General features: G+C 34.9%; 1 protein-coding gene across 1 annotated transcript in view; it reads right to left on the bottom strand.

The window, feature by feature from the left end:
- The window catches only part of LOC306887395 (protein arginine N-methyltransferase 3-like), a 59,562-nt gene extending 45,392 nt beyond the window's left edge, over nucleotides 1-14,170 (bottom strand). The window contains exons 1-10 of the mRNA XM_079445081.1: nucleotides 13,893-14,170; nucleotides 13,555-13,675; nucleotides 11,289-11,371; nucleotides 11,162-11,211; nucleotides 10,976-11,081; nucleotides 10,432-10,588; nucleotides 8,452-8,596; nucleotides 6,491-6,556; nucleotides 5,842-5,963; nucleotides 1,682-1,781 (exon numbers count right to left, since the gene is read on the bottom strand). Coding sequence (XP_079301207.1) covers nucleotides 1,682-1,781; nucleotides 5,842-5,963; nucleotides 6,491-6,556; nucleotides 8,452-8,596; nucleotides 10,432-10,588; nucleotides 10,976-11,081; nucleotides 11,162-11,211; nucleotides 11,289-11,371; nucleotides 13,555-13,675; nucleotides 13,893-14,160 — 1,218 coding nt within the window. The 5' untranslated portion in view covers nucleotides 14,161-14,170. The remainder of the gene's footprint in view (nucleotides 1-1,681; nucleotides 1,782-5,841; nucleotides 5,964-6,490; nucleotides 6,557-8,451; nucleotides 8,597-10,431; nucleotides 10,589-10,975; nucleotides 11,082-11,161; nucleotides 11,212-11,288; nucleotides 11,372-13,554; nucleotides 13,676-13,892) is intronic.
- Nucleotides 14,171-14,610: the final 440 nt, after the last annotated feature.

Below are 14,610 nucleotides of genomic sequence, written 5' to 3'. Positions count from 1 at the left end.
ACAAATATAGCTGCAAGCAGCGATGATGGGCCCAAGCCGTCAGTGCATACGCCACCCCGGTGGCATCAATAAAACGGTGCCCAGCGAGCACACACATTACAGTAACCCTCTGGCAGTTTGGTTTTAAGGGATACGGCAATTAAAGGGTTAATCCAAACCATCAACTCTGTGAAACACACACACACACAGAACAACATATAAAACTTTAAATTCTGTGAAAATATATTTCAAGAAATTTATATATTTATTTAGGTTCCAACGTGCGTGCCAATTTTCAAGAGTTTGAGCACGTTAAGGCCCCCAAAAGTGCCCGAATAGTTGAAATAAAAAATAAAAATAATAATCCTTAGGGGAACAATAGGGCCCTGCGCCTTAGTGGCTTGGGCCCTAATAATCCTTAGGGGAACAATAGGGCCCTGCGCCTTACTGGCTTGGGCCCTAATAATAATCCTTAGGGGAACAATAGAGCCCTGCGCCTTACTGGCTTGGGCCCTAATAAACAATTCTTCCGCCAAGGAATAATAAGTAGAACTTAACTAATATGCTGACTACATTGGCTATTTAGAAATGTTTGGTCAGATTTAAAGGGGCAGTTCAACCAAAAATGAAAATGCTGTCATCATTTACTCACCAGTATCATTTCAAACCAGTATCAGTTTCTTTCTTCAGTGGAATGTAAAGAAGATATTTGAGAAACGTTTTATGTTCGACAAAAGAATGAAAGTCATACATGATTGAAACAACATGAGGGTGAGTAAATGTTTTAAATTTTTGGGTGAACTATGCCTTTAAGACTCTGAACTATATGGTTTCAAATTTAATATTTTTCACTTTGATAGCACTCTTTAGAGTTTTTTTCAAAAGCGCCCATGAGGTTGTTTGCATTAGTGGAGAAATATCTGTTTAGAACGGTTTTTGCTTGTAAAGGGTGCTTAATCTGTGCATATTTCTCTCCTCGTTCAGATGACATGACTTTTTCACTGGAGAAAGCAATATTATGGATAAAGTCAATCTTAATTATGGATTTGTTTATTACAAACACAACTTTTTGCTTCACACTGATTACTTGTGGATTAATGTGATGTTTTTATCAGCTGTTTGGATTCTCATTCTGACGGCACCCATTCACTGCAGAGGATCCATTGGTGAGCAAGTGATGTAATGCTAAATTTCTCCAAATCTGTAACAATGAGAAAAACTACGTGTCTATGATGGCCTGAGGGAGAATCAATTTTCAGCAAACTACTCCTTTAACACGTGTCTCTTAAAGTTTTTCTTCTCATACTAGTCGTCAGTCATGTCTGAATGAGTGATTCCCTGGCTTCTAAAATGAGCATGAAAGTTATGCCATTATGGATTATGCCTGCAATATATCATGTATCAATAAACAATACATCATCTCAGCTTTTTCATTTTCCAACACCTGGGCAGGTTTTGAAAAGGGAAATGACTGGGCAGAAGACGACGACGCTGACACACAAATCCTTTGTGTCTAATTTTGGGTCAAACCCAACTATAATTGTTGCAAATACAGTCTTTTATTGGCAAAGCTAGCCATTTTGCTTCAATGAGCAGTACATTCCATTGCAAAAAAAATTGTACGCATAATTAATCTCTTCTCCTCTCTGGAAAGCATATTAATATTTACAAACTGAAAAATGCACAAAAAACATCCACTCACCATCCACTCTGAAATGATGATGTCCACTTTATCCACAGGAAGGTCAATTTCCTCTATTCTGCCCTTGATCAACGTGATGGTGTCTTCAAGTTTATTTGATCTAGAGAAAGCAAAAATAAACTTATTATCTAACACTTATAGTAGATGTCGGTATACGGATTATATTAACTAAAATTCAATTAAATTTGTACATTATAAATTGTACATTATTTTTATTTTTTGTTGCAAGTGTTCCATTGAATAAAATAAACTAAAATAATTTAGAAAATGAATAAATAAATGATAAATTATAAAATGCATGTTACTAGATTTGAACACCTCGTCTGAGACAATGAATGTTAATTATGCTAATTTGGCCGGGAGTCAATCTCCTCAAAGACAGCTGCTAATTAATCCAAATTACACACACCACAGCGGACTCACCAGGACAACAACACTAACGGTCCCAATTTGATAGCACCTCCTCCCATGACCTTTTGCACTAAGGGTCAGCAAACTACCGTTCACCTGAGTGTTTGTGTAAGTGTGTAAACGTGCATGAATACCCCCCATCCCCCCTTATTTAAATGATCGTTCCCATTTTGACCGGTAACCCTCAGCATCAATCTCTCTAAATACTCCATTATCATGACAGCTAATGTTACTAGGGACAGAGTCATTACTCAAGGCTGCGGAGCGCATTTCTGCCCAACCGATCCTTATCTCTGCACCTTCGCGCTATCACACTCTTCCAGAATCCCATTGTAGCGCTCCCTCTATCCGCCCCTCCTTCAGCGGACTGTCTTGAGCTAGGAAGCACTAATCTCATTACTGGGTTAATTTAGAGGACAGTGTCAGCTACAGGGGGAGAAAGAGGAGGAGGGGGATTTGGGATGCTTTAATACTTCCCTCCACTGGATGGTACTTGGTTTAGGAAATGTGATCCAATTGATCCAGAATTGATCCTCTGGGACTAATGATTGGATTTAAGTTGTAAAGTGATGATGGCAGACTGGATTATCCACCAAATCACCATCGTGGCTGGTGTTAAAAGGTGTAATCTAGCGAATAAATACCTAAATTGTAGATATCATGTGGGGATTATCTGGATTTCTGCTGTAAATGCTCCTAAAACATTAATAAAGACACTTACGGAACAAAAAGCCAGGGCAACATTTCACACAATACAAGTGGAACACAAATTTTTCATTTGATTCTAGATGATTCTTGATTTAGAATGACTTCTAGATCACAGACAAGCAGATTATAACATGCATTTATCAAGGATACTTTATTGTTTTTGCCCATTAAATATCCAGACGTTCTTCAAAAAGAATATTTAGTATATATATTATTTATCCTAAAAGAATTTATCATTAAGTCCAAGATGAAATTGTGTAATGCACCTGCATTACAGAAATAGTCCATATTAAATATCCAAGAATGTACAAGTTATCGATTCATCCCTCAGAATAAATAAATAAATAAATAAATAAATGGTGCGGATTTACTTTGAAACAATTTTCACTCAGAAATTGAAATAATAACTATAATAAAAATAATAAACATACTGATTGTGACATTTTTAGATAAAAAAAACTGAAAATATTATGTTGTTGTAAAAAATAGTTCTAAAAATCTGTTTTATTTACAAATTATTATAGTCAATTTTATACAGTGTAAAGTAAAAAAAAAGTTGCTTCAATAAATAATGTAAACATTTTATTCAATTACAAGTATGTCAAAAAAAAAAAAAACTGGAATGGAAACAGTTTCCACTTAAAATTTGCTAGTAAATTTTACAAACAATTACAAAGAAACGGCAAGTAACACATGGAACTAAACATTACATTTTGAAGTAGAAGAACTGCCTAGTGTTTTATTGTAAAACGTACTCCAGTCATTTTTTTGCCACTGTTTTAATTACTTCTTTGAAAAATCACTTATTACATTCTTGGCTCTTTCATGATAAAATGCTTGTGATTGCCCTCATTTTTAGTCACTTAATTATTCAATGTAATAGTAAATAATCCTTATTACTCCATTGTGCATGCTTTTGTCAAAGTGTTTGTTTAATTCCTTTATATTGCTTTTTTATGTATATATTTTGCATTCAATTAAAAATTAAATTGAGATACTTCATTCTCGCCTCTATAAAGCTGCATAAAGCATCATGCATGTCAGAAAACCCCCTCTGTAAAACCAATACAGACTCAGGCGGCATGTAGGAGGCTTCGGCCCAACAGCGGCCTAGCGAGCTGTAAAATTAAACTTCATTTTCCTTTCATTCTCCTGCCTGCTTCGACTCCTCAGACTTACATAATAACAATAACCATAATCAAAAAAATCTCCCAGAGACACCACATGTGGTGAACACATCTCAGAACCACCAAATAAAACTATATTCCTTCTTCTGGATGAAATAGAAGTGCCTTCAGAGGTGATACATGAGGTCATTTTAATGGGCAGATAGGTCATAAAAGGAAGCAGATAGGGTAGGCTGGAGTCCATTTGTATGTTTAGCGTGCGTGTGAGACACAGGGCCGGGATGGAAGCAGGGGAGATTGGAGGTCGACTGGGTGGAGGTAAATGACAGGCCTTTAGGAATGTGACCGCAGCCTGTAAACACATTGAAGTCAAGCACTGAGACAAATAAAAAGAGGACTAGTTTGGGGATGAGATTGCAAGGTAATAAAGCTCGCTGGCCCAGGTTTGGTGTGAGAGTGTTTCTCGGGCCAGTTGACAAAACTGCCACTTCCCCTTTTAGGTCAATTCTGCACTGTCACAAAAAATTGCATTAATTGATGGATGTAATCTTGTACATCCATTTTTATGACTTAGGCCTATACGTTTGGTTTTCTATGGTGTATTCCAAATCGTGTTTGCAAATTCTGCTGATTTGTCAACAACATGTTGTTGTATAGCTGGCTAACATATATCAAACTTGCCAAAACTGTAAAATTTACTTGTGGTAGACTTGTAAACATAATTAAGAACGTTTTGAAAACTAAAGCTAATCAGTAATGGCTCAGTATGCCATAGTTTTCCAGCAAAAATGGGTTTATGCATAATAAAGTGGGTTTATGAATGATTTATACACACACACACACACACACACACACACACACACACACACATATATACATACTTAAGACACCAGTCTTAAGTCGCTGGGGTATATTTGTAGCAATAGCCAAAAATACATTGTAGGGGTCAAAATTATTGATTTTCCTTTAATACCCAAAATCATTAGGACATTAAGTAAAGATCATTTTTCATGAAGATATTTTGTAAATTTCATACCGTAAATATATCAAAACTTAATTTTTGATTAGTAATATGCATTGCTAAGAACTTCATTTGGACAACTTTAAAGGCAATTTTGTCAATATTTAGATTTTTTTTGCACCCTCAGATTCCAGATTTTCAAATAGTTGTATCTCAGTCAAATATTATCCTATCATAAATCACAAACCATACATCAATGGAAAGCTTATTTATTCAGCTTTCAGATTATGTATAAATCTCAATTTCGAAAAATTGACCCTTATGACTGGTTTTGTGGTCCAGTGTCAAACATGTTAAAATAGTAAAACTGACTTGAGACAGTCAGTAATAATGTGCTAAAAATGCAAAGCCTCCATTTCAACAAAAATCAGTAATTGCATCATATGCCACTGTTTCCAGCAACTTATGAATTTGTCTTATGTTATGTTACAAAACTTTGGGGTAAAAATATAAAAAGTAATAAATAATAAATTAAAAATGCATTCTAAAACATTTCATGAAAATTTTTTTATAAAATAAAATATTTCACGCAACTCTATAAAAACATGATGCAAAAAATTTTTTAGTTGTGGTTGGGCCAGTAAAAATGTTGATAAAAACCAGAAGAAGAAAGAAAAAAAAAAAAAACTGAAAAACTCTTATTGTTAAGCCCAGCAAATACAGGTGAAAGGAAGCTGGATTGATGGGAAGATGGGAAGAAGTGGATGGAATAATGCGGAAAACACTTTGGAGATGTTCAGGAACCACCAAAGAGGAACACACGATGGTTTTATTTTCCAAAAGGAGCAATACTATACCTAGTTTTTATTAAAAAACAAGTAAACGTATCCCAAGAGGGCCCTTCTTATATATTCAAAGAACCTTTTCATTACTTGAGTGCAATGTTGACTCACCTGACAATGTCCATGGCCTGGTAAATGATCTCAGATTGGTCGACAGCAATGACCTTCCTGGCTCCCGCTTTGGCGGCGAACATGGAGAGGATTCCCGTACCACATCCCACATCAAGCACCACCTGCGGGTTAAAGGAGCACTGCGTAACCTTTCCGCGCTATGCCAGCTTGTCTGTGCCATCTTAAGCGTGCAGATGTGTAATAATGGCACCCGAGGCATTTATCATGCTGACAGGGTCTAACTCTTATTTGCCAAAGTCCACTGGCTGGACCACGATGGCCGAGATAAGCCTCTCGTTGTCTACCCCCACTTCACCTTTTTCTTTCCAGCTCAGCGCGTCACCTCGGGATCCATGTTCAACCGTGGCCGGCTAAAGCTGATCTAGCCAATGTCAGCGCAAAATTAATGGTTTGTATATGAGCTGTGGTGTATGTTGTGTGTGTGTGTGTGTGTGTGCGCGTTGAAGCACCATTATCCTGTTATCAGCCCACTGCAGTTGACACATAAGAACCCCCCTTTAAAAAAAAATACTGCAGCTTGGTATAATGCGAGGGTTTCTTATATCAGCCCTGTCAACGCAATCATTACTCCGTCGTAGCTTTTTCTACAACACCTAAAATTTGCCGAAGTGCCGAAGCCCATACTCACCTTGTCCTTGAAGACGTCCATGTTGCGGTACATGAAGTCTCGATAGCTCTCAGTGCGCACCTTGTCCTGTCGAAAAATGAGACAACCAAAGTCCTAAGTAATGACACAGTGTCACCATTCTACTTTCCATTAAGAAGACAGAGCGCACCCATCCCAGTGCGAGAGAAATCGCTGAACACGATCCAATCATTCAGAGAAAAAATTGAATTTTAACACCTTATACACAGTTAAAGCTGACAGTCAAGGAGCACGCTGGAAATCAAATTAACAATCGTTAAGCAGCATGAAAAAAAAAAATCTAATTTTTAACAGAGTCCAGATTGAATTAGACAGCAATTCAAAGGATGTGTGACTGGTAATGATTTTTCTTTCTTTTTTTTCTTTTTTGAAGGGACGAGGTTGCTGTTGTTGGGAGTGGAGATGAAAAATTTTATGAAACTGACCCTGACACTTCTTGCTTTGCCAGCAGAATTCCAGCCAGAAATGGCTAATTAACCTGCCAGTCAGACTAAGTACCACCCAGATCATACATGATGCCGGAAGCTATTTACAATCCAGACCAGAGGCATTACATTTATATTGGTTTAAACCAGGACATGTTAAAAATAATAATAACTTAAAAAAAAAAAATGACAGCCTCTTTTTTGTAAGGTTAAAATTTCAGCTTGATTTTTTATTATTTTTTTTCCTGAACATTTTTTGTTCAAACTGCTGGACAAAAGTTTGGAATAATTATGTTTTTATTTTCAAGTTTTTGAAAGAAAGCTGCATTTATTTGATCAAAAATACAATAAAAATAATATTGTGTAATATTATTACAATTTATATTTTAAAATGTAATTTATTCCTGTAATAGCAAATCTGAATTTTCAGCAGCCATTACTTCAGTATTCAGCATCTCATAGTCCTTTAGAAATCTAATATGGAGTTTTTGCTGCTGCTTACTATGTGAAAACCAAGATGCATACCATTTAAAAGTTTGGGGTAAAGAAAGAAAGAAAGAAAGAATAAAAAATAAAATAAACCAATTAAACTGATAAAAAGTAACGGTAAAGACATTTATAATGTTACAAATATTTCTATTTCAATCAGAGAATCTTAAAAAATTTATTACTGCTTCCACAAAAATATTAAGCAGCTAAAACAGTTTTCAACAATGATCATAAGAACCATTGTTATTAATTTTGTATCAATAATAACTAATAATAACATAATATGATAACTGACAAACAAATCAGCATATTAGATAGATTTTTCAGAATTTCTGTTTATCCAGTAGGATCTGATTTGATTCTTATCCATACTTAATCCATTAAAAATGTTTTCAAAATATGGCAAAAATTCCATTAGCATTCCTGCAGGATTTGATGTTCTGAAGGGAAAACATTAAAAATCGGTGGGTTTTTTTAACAATGAAACTTATTTGAGTGCCCCTTCTGATGCAGAAAAAAAAAGAGAAGACGGAAAAGTTCACTTAACTTTCCTTACATGGAAAGTTTAGCATTAGTTAAAGGGTTAAAGATCGCGGCATCTGACTCATGACGGTAAACGGCATCATTTTTCGGTGGACAGTTAAAGGCGTCAGCGCTTGCGTTGCACCATACAGCTCGCCTCTCCTCTGCAGAGTTTCGACTCTGACGCAAACCGCCGTTTAATGTAAGCTGGAGGAGGCACCAATCACTGGCCCTCTCCAGGACATACTGCAGTATGAGAGCTGATGATCCAAACGCTCCTCACTTGAACCTCCCCTACTGCAGTTACAGCACTCAAACAATGGCATCCTAACAATAAATCTGGAAAACTGCAATGTGGGAAAATAAATAATGGCGAATGAAAATATGCTGCATACAGCGAACCATTGCATCTTTTTTTTAAGTAGTTTGCACAAAGTGTGAGTTGCCTGTGACCTTCTACCTAAGCAAATAAGGCCGCAGATATATGTTAGATGGGGACAGACCTACCTTCAGCATCTCCTCATGGATGCTGTAATGCCCATAAGAGCTAAAGTAGGCCTCGTCTTCATCTTCTCTCAACTCAGCAATGGCCCCTGAGCGTGAAGGGCCACGACTTGTGTCTGCATTCAGCACTAGACCTTGTGCCAACAATCTGGGGCAATGAAAACAACACACACACACACACACACACACACACATATATATATACAGGACAAGACAGGGGAAGGCTTGGTCAGTCCACCAGCACACGTGCACGTGCATGTGAGCGCTCGCTCAAAATCTTAACCACTGCAGTGGAATTTTACCCCATCTCTAACTTCTATTGCCCCGCCTCTTTTTTTGCACCTCTATCCACTTCAGTGAGTGTGTTTGAAACTGAACTCTATGCTGTACTCTGCTGGACCCACTTATACATTACACATCTATTGGAGTTGCACAGCTTAAACTCAGAGTGAGCTGTTCTTTCAAATAAGTCAAGACTGAGGGTAATGTATCATATATATATATATATATATATATATATATAAAATTGTAATAATATATAATGTTGTAATATAATTTACTTTAAAAAAATGTTTGTGGACAGTTTTAAATGAACTACCACTGAACAAAAAGTGGATTTGGTTCTTTTCATCAGCCTATGAATTTTAAACTAATTTTCAAGCATCTTTGTGAGAATTTGTGACATACTGTAACAACAGTTGATACTGTAGTTAAATAACTTGGTCATCAGTTTGCAAAAACAAAAGAGAATGTGTGTGCACTGTGCAGTAAAGCTCTCATATTACAAGTCTGTGAGAAAGTGTATTGCATAATTTAAAGACTGAAATGTGAAATTCATATTAGTTATGCAGTATGCCACATATCCAGTCCACAGAGCTTGCATTTAAAGTTGTATTTAAAGGGATAGTTCACCTAAAATGTAATATTCTGCATTCATTTAAACCTTTCTTTTATCTGCAGAACACAAAAGAAAATATTTTGCACTAAACCCTATTGACTTGTCACTGTATGGACCAAAAAAAAAAAATCTAAACATCATCTTTTTGTGCCTTATTAATGACAGAATTTTCATTTTTGGATGAACTATCCATTTAACCCATTTCTTTCTTTTTTTCAAATTCAAATTCCTTTAGGGTAATTCACTGATGGAAAAACGAGGTTTTAATAAAAACTGTCTGTCTATGCAGGAAAATAAATTTTTTAAATCTGTGATACATGACTCGAGAAACAGGAAAAAAAGTGCTGTGGCAAAAAAAGTATAACATAACTTGACTCCATGTAAATATCTGTGTCATAACATCACATGACTCCATGTAAATATCACCATATCAATAAGCTATTCATAATTTTTCTCTACCTCATATTGCTGCCATTTAAATACCCTGTACAACTTTTTTGCACATTATTTTTGCACATTCCTCTTATTACTATTTAAGTCAACAGCATACTGACCTGCACATTTATATTTATATTTTTTATCTTATCTTTTATTTTATTCTTTTATTTTATTTTTTCTACTTTTCTTCTCTTAATATTTGTATACTTTATAATTGCACTGTCCTTGGAGCGGACCTGACCTACATTTCACTGCTGGTTATACTCTTTATAATTGTGTATGTGACAAATAAAACTCTTGAATCTTGAAGTAAACTTCAACACCCATAATGCACTGGGTTCAATCTGACTATCCACTAGTAGGAATACAAAAATCTGAAGTTTTCTCAAAAGCCCTGGAACTGTCAAAAGTCTGCTGGATGATGTGTTTTTTGAACTTCATACTATCGGGTAAGGCATGTTTAAGATGGCAAAAGCAATATTGTGTGATTTTTGCAATCAAACTAAAGATGAGTGATTGAACAAAAGAGGCTACTGTTGCATAAATATTATTCAACAAGTTGAATAATGCTATTTTGCTTATACTTCGAGGAAAAAATAGCACTAAAAAGCTGAACCACAGTGATACAATGCTGAGGTTATACTGACTTGAGTTTGTGCAGATCATCCATGGCCCGGGCCAGAGCTTCCTCAGCTCTCTGAGCTCTGTCTTCAGCCTGTCTGGCTCTCTGAAGCAGAAGAGACACCTGATCACCAGCCGCAGGGCTCAACGTCACAGCTGCAGCCTCGCTCAACTCTTCAACATCTGACAGAAAGCAAGCCAGTATCATAAATGTGTTTCAAACATGTAAGAAAGATTACCACATTCCCAAAAGTTATAAAGTTAGTAAGTTTTTTAAATATTCCTATTCAGCAATGATGCATTAAATTAATCAAAAGTGGCAGTAATATTTACAATATTAGAAATTAAATAAATTTTATGAATTTTCTATTTTTGAAATAATCCTGAAAAAAAAACGAAATCACTTTGAATTTCAGCAGCACAATATTGATCATTATAAGAAATGTTTCTTGAGCAGCAAACAAGCAAATTAGAATGATTTCTGAAGGATCATGTGACTATGGATCATGTAAAATAGAAAACAGCAGGAATTTGTCCCGATAAATGAAACAAAAACAATGATTCTCATACCTATCTGCAATAATGGGTCATCTGGTAAAGCTGGTTTCATATATTCATCACTGTCCCATGGCAATGGGCCATTTGAAGACAGTAGCAAACTCTCTACAGAACATTTCTACAAAACACACACAGCTTAGTCAGGCATCGAGTCATCTTAACACATACATTTGAACTGTGTGTTAAATAGATACTTACTGTAGTTCTAATGTAGTTTATCATCTTTATGTAGCCATAGTCATCAAGCCCTAAAGAGAAATCAAACCAGATTTGTATTTCGAGACATCAGACATCACTCTGAGCAGTCCTTGTTTGGAAAACTTACTGTGTTTTTGGACAAGATCTGGAATATCCACACCATGATCTGCCTTACAGTGTTGTACTGTTTCAGACACAGAGGTGAGAGTCCTGTTTAAAGTGAGACACAGGTACTTGAGTACAAAACAACCCTTTGTTCTTAAAGGATCAGTTCAACCAAAAGAGGTGTGCCCCAAGGTTCAATACTAGCACCACTTATTTTTCTATTTAAGATAATAACTTACTGTTAATTTTCAATAAGTGTAGTGTTCAACTTTATGCTGATGACACCGTCATATATGTATCTAATTCGGATATTTTACATATTCAGTTATCTCTTCAGTATTATTTTAATATTTTACAAGACTGGCTTTTGGAAAATAAATTAGTGCTTAATAAAACTAAGTCTTATATTATGATGTTTGGTTCTAGACAGAAACTTAAATCCAAAAGTTGGTCCTGTGCTATATTATGTAAAGACAGCACTTCTCTGCATAAAGTTGATATTATTAAATATCTTGGAGTATGGGTTGATTCTGAACTTTCATTTAAATCACATATGAATCATATCTTACATAAAAAAAATTTTGGTATTAGTACTTTACATCGATCTAGAAATTGTTTTTCAGACAGTGTTTGTAAGAAACTTGCCTCTCAACTTATACATCCAATTCTTGATTATTGTGATGTTGTTTATCAGACTGCAGCCAAATTAGATCTTGCTCTTCTTAACACAGCATACAATAGACTTTGCAGATTTGTTTTGGGGTGTTCTTTTTATACTCATCACTGTATAATGTATGATGCACTTCAGTGGCCATCTTTGCACACCAGACGACATATTCACTGGCTTCAATTTATATTTAAATGTGTTCATTTTAAATATCCTAGTTATTTACAACAATACTGTGTACCTTTTTCTTTAAATTATCAAGGTAGGCATTCTGTTCAGCGCTATTTTTTTGTTCCTCTTGTCAAAAAATCATTGGTAAAAGAGCTGTCATGTTTAAAGGTCCAATAGACTGGAACAATTTACCTGCTGATATTCGATCTATTACATCCTTTAAGATGTTTAAGTAAACTCTGTTATCATAGTTTACTTTGGATTCTACAGGTTATTTTTGAAGATGGTATTTTTTTTTTTTTTGCGCCTTATGTTGTTATCAGATACACTGATCGGTATATTTTGTATTATGTTTTGTTTCATATTTGTTACTAGTTATTTTTTAATGTTGTGGTGCTTTTTTCCCAATTAATGTTTGTGTTTTGTTGTTTGGTGTTATGGATGTAATGTTAATTTTGTGTTTTGTTTTGTTTTTTTGTTACTATGTTGTGATTATGATACATTGTGGGACCCCCTCGAAAACGAGATGGTACATCTCAAGGGGTTAATCCTAATAAATAAATTCAAATTCAAAAATACAAATTCTGAGGTTTTTTACATTTTTCAGAACACAGATTTGGAAAAAAAGAAGTACATATACACCTAGACTCCTGATCTGCTTGTACAAATTAAGTTTCCTGTTCAGCTCAGACACACAAAATCAAAGCCTTACTCAATTTTGCAACTTTTAAATAAATAAATAATCGAAGTTCAGAACAAGGTTATTTACTGTAAACTAAATGTATAAAATAGTTTAAAATGATTAAAAGATTGTTGGTAATGGAAATAAAACTGAAATCAAATAAAAATACTTAACCCAACTAAAACATTGCTGAAGAAATATTGCATTGGCAACTAATAAAAAATATGTTTAAGTCGAAGCATTGAAATTGCTAAGTGGAAATAAAAACTAAAACTGTAATAAAAAAAATATACTAAAAATGAAACAACTTCAAACAAAACTATAATGGCATTGTTTCATATATCCATCCTTGTGACATCCATGAGTTCAAAAAGAGTTTGTATTTATGATGTATTTCTCTGCATTTTTCTTCTTCTAGCTTCACTGCACTATTGCTGCATTTAATCTAACTTAAATTAAAATGTTAAAATATTTCTCTTTAGGTTATACATCTAACATTACACTAACAGTGTGTAGAAAAAGACAATGATTGGTAACAATTTCATATATTTTAATAGTTTCCTCTGTGAAAACATAGAAGCAAATTATTTAAGTTTATAAATAACATGCTACATTTTTTCACATACAAGTAAACATTAAAATATATTGCTGTCTATATTTGCAGGTTTCTGACAATACAACACTGATACAAACATGTGCAGATCACTTCGTCATCTTTCAGTTTTCTTTCTGGGAGCCTCAGCATGAGTGTTTTCCACTGAATGTTACCTGTCACAGAGTAAACACGGGACTGTTATGTGTTCAGATCCCTCCTCCATCGACTGCCATTGCTCTTCATCACTGTCAGACAGCTCGGGTACATCTTCACACACCTCACAGTCAGCATCTCCTACAGCGCAGGATACAATAACAAAATCCATAACACCTTCTAAACAACCGATTATGTCAAATACTAATAAAAATAAGTGTTACGCCATTAATTACACCATTTAAAAACTGCAGTAGATGTTCGCTGAGATTAAAATACACTATCCAACTCGCTAGAATAACGCAGTTTAAATCGCATCATAGGTTAAAGCAAATATATGCATCACATGCACGTGTACCTGTGTACGCTGCCATGTTGTAGTCTCTAGAGTTCGAGATTTTCTCATCCGGGTCATTCTTATTTTGGTAACTCTCTTTTGTCGCCATGTGAGGTCGTTGTTTAACCGTGTGCCTTGTGCCGTTAAATACCTCAGTGTCATCCTTCGTGTATATTGAATTTGTGCAAAACATCAAAAAGTCGTTCATGCAGGTGCAGCCCATTATCTTAGAATAACGCACTAGGCCTAACGTTACCTGACTCACTATAATTAGCCTGTTGTCGCACATGAAAAAATACTGTAGTGTTTTTGAACCATACTGTAGTAAAAGTGTATTATACTGTGTATATTATAGTATTTACAACACTTGCTACAGCATACTGTAGTATTAACTATAGTGAAGTGATAAACTGTAATAAATGCTGTTTTAATACAGTAATCTGTAGTGTATTGTAGTATAATATACCCTATAGTTGTAGAAAACTTAGTGCAGTATTGGGTGAAGTCATTTGTTTATATAACTATAGTTGTTATATTACCACAAAAACTAAAGTACTTTACTATAGCATGGTTAAAAAAAACTATACATTTTTGGTCATTTGCTGTCTTTGGATCATTTTAAAAATGATATGTAACTGTTTTTAAGTGTCTTTAGTCTGTTTGTGTTGTAATATTTTGTGATGAAACTGATGTATTGCTGGCCATTTTGGCCAGGACACTCCTGCGAAAGAGATTTTTA

The sequence above is a fragment of the Barbus barbus genome (assembly GCF_936440315.1).
Source record: "Barbus barbus genome assembly, chromosome: 1".
NCBI lineage: Eukaryota > Metazoa > Chordata > Actinopteri > Cypriniformes > Cyprinidae > Barbus > Barbus barbus.
Note: the sequence above shows the minus strand (reverse complement) of the source record. Positions and strands in the feature narration are given on the sequence as shown.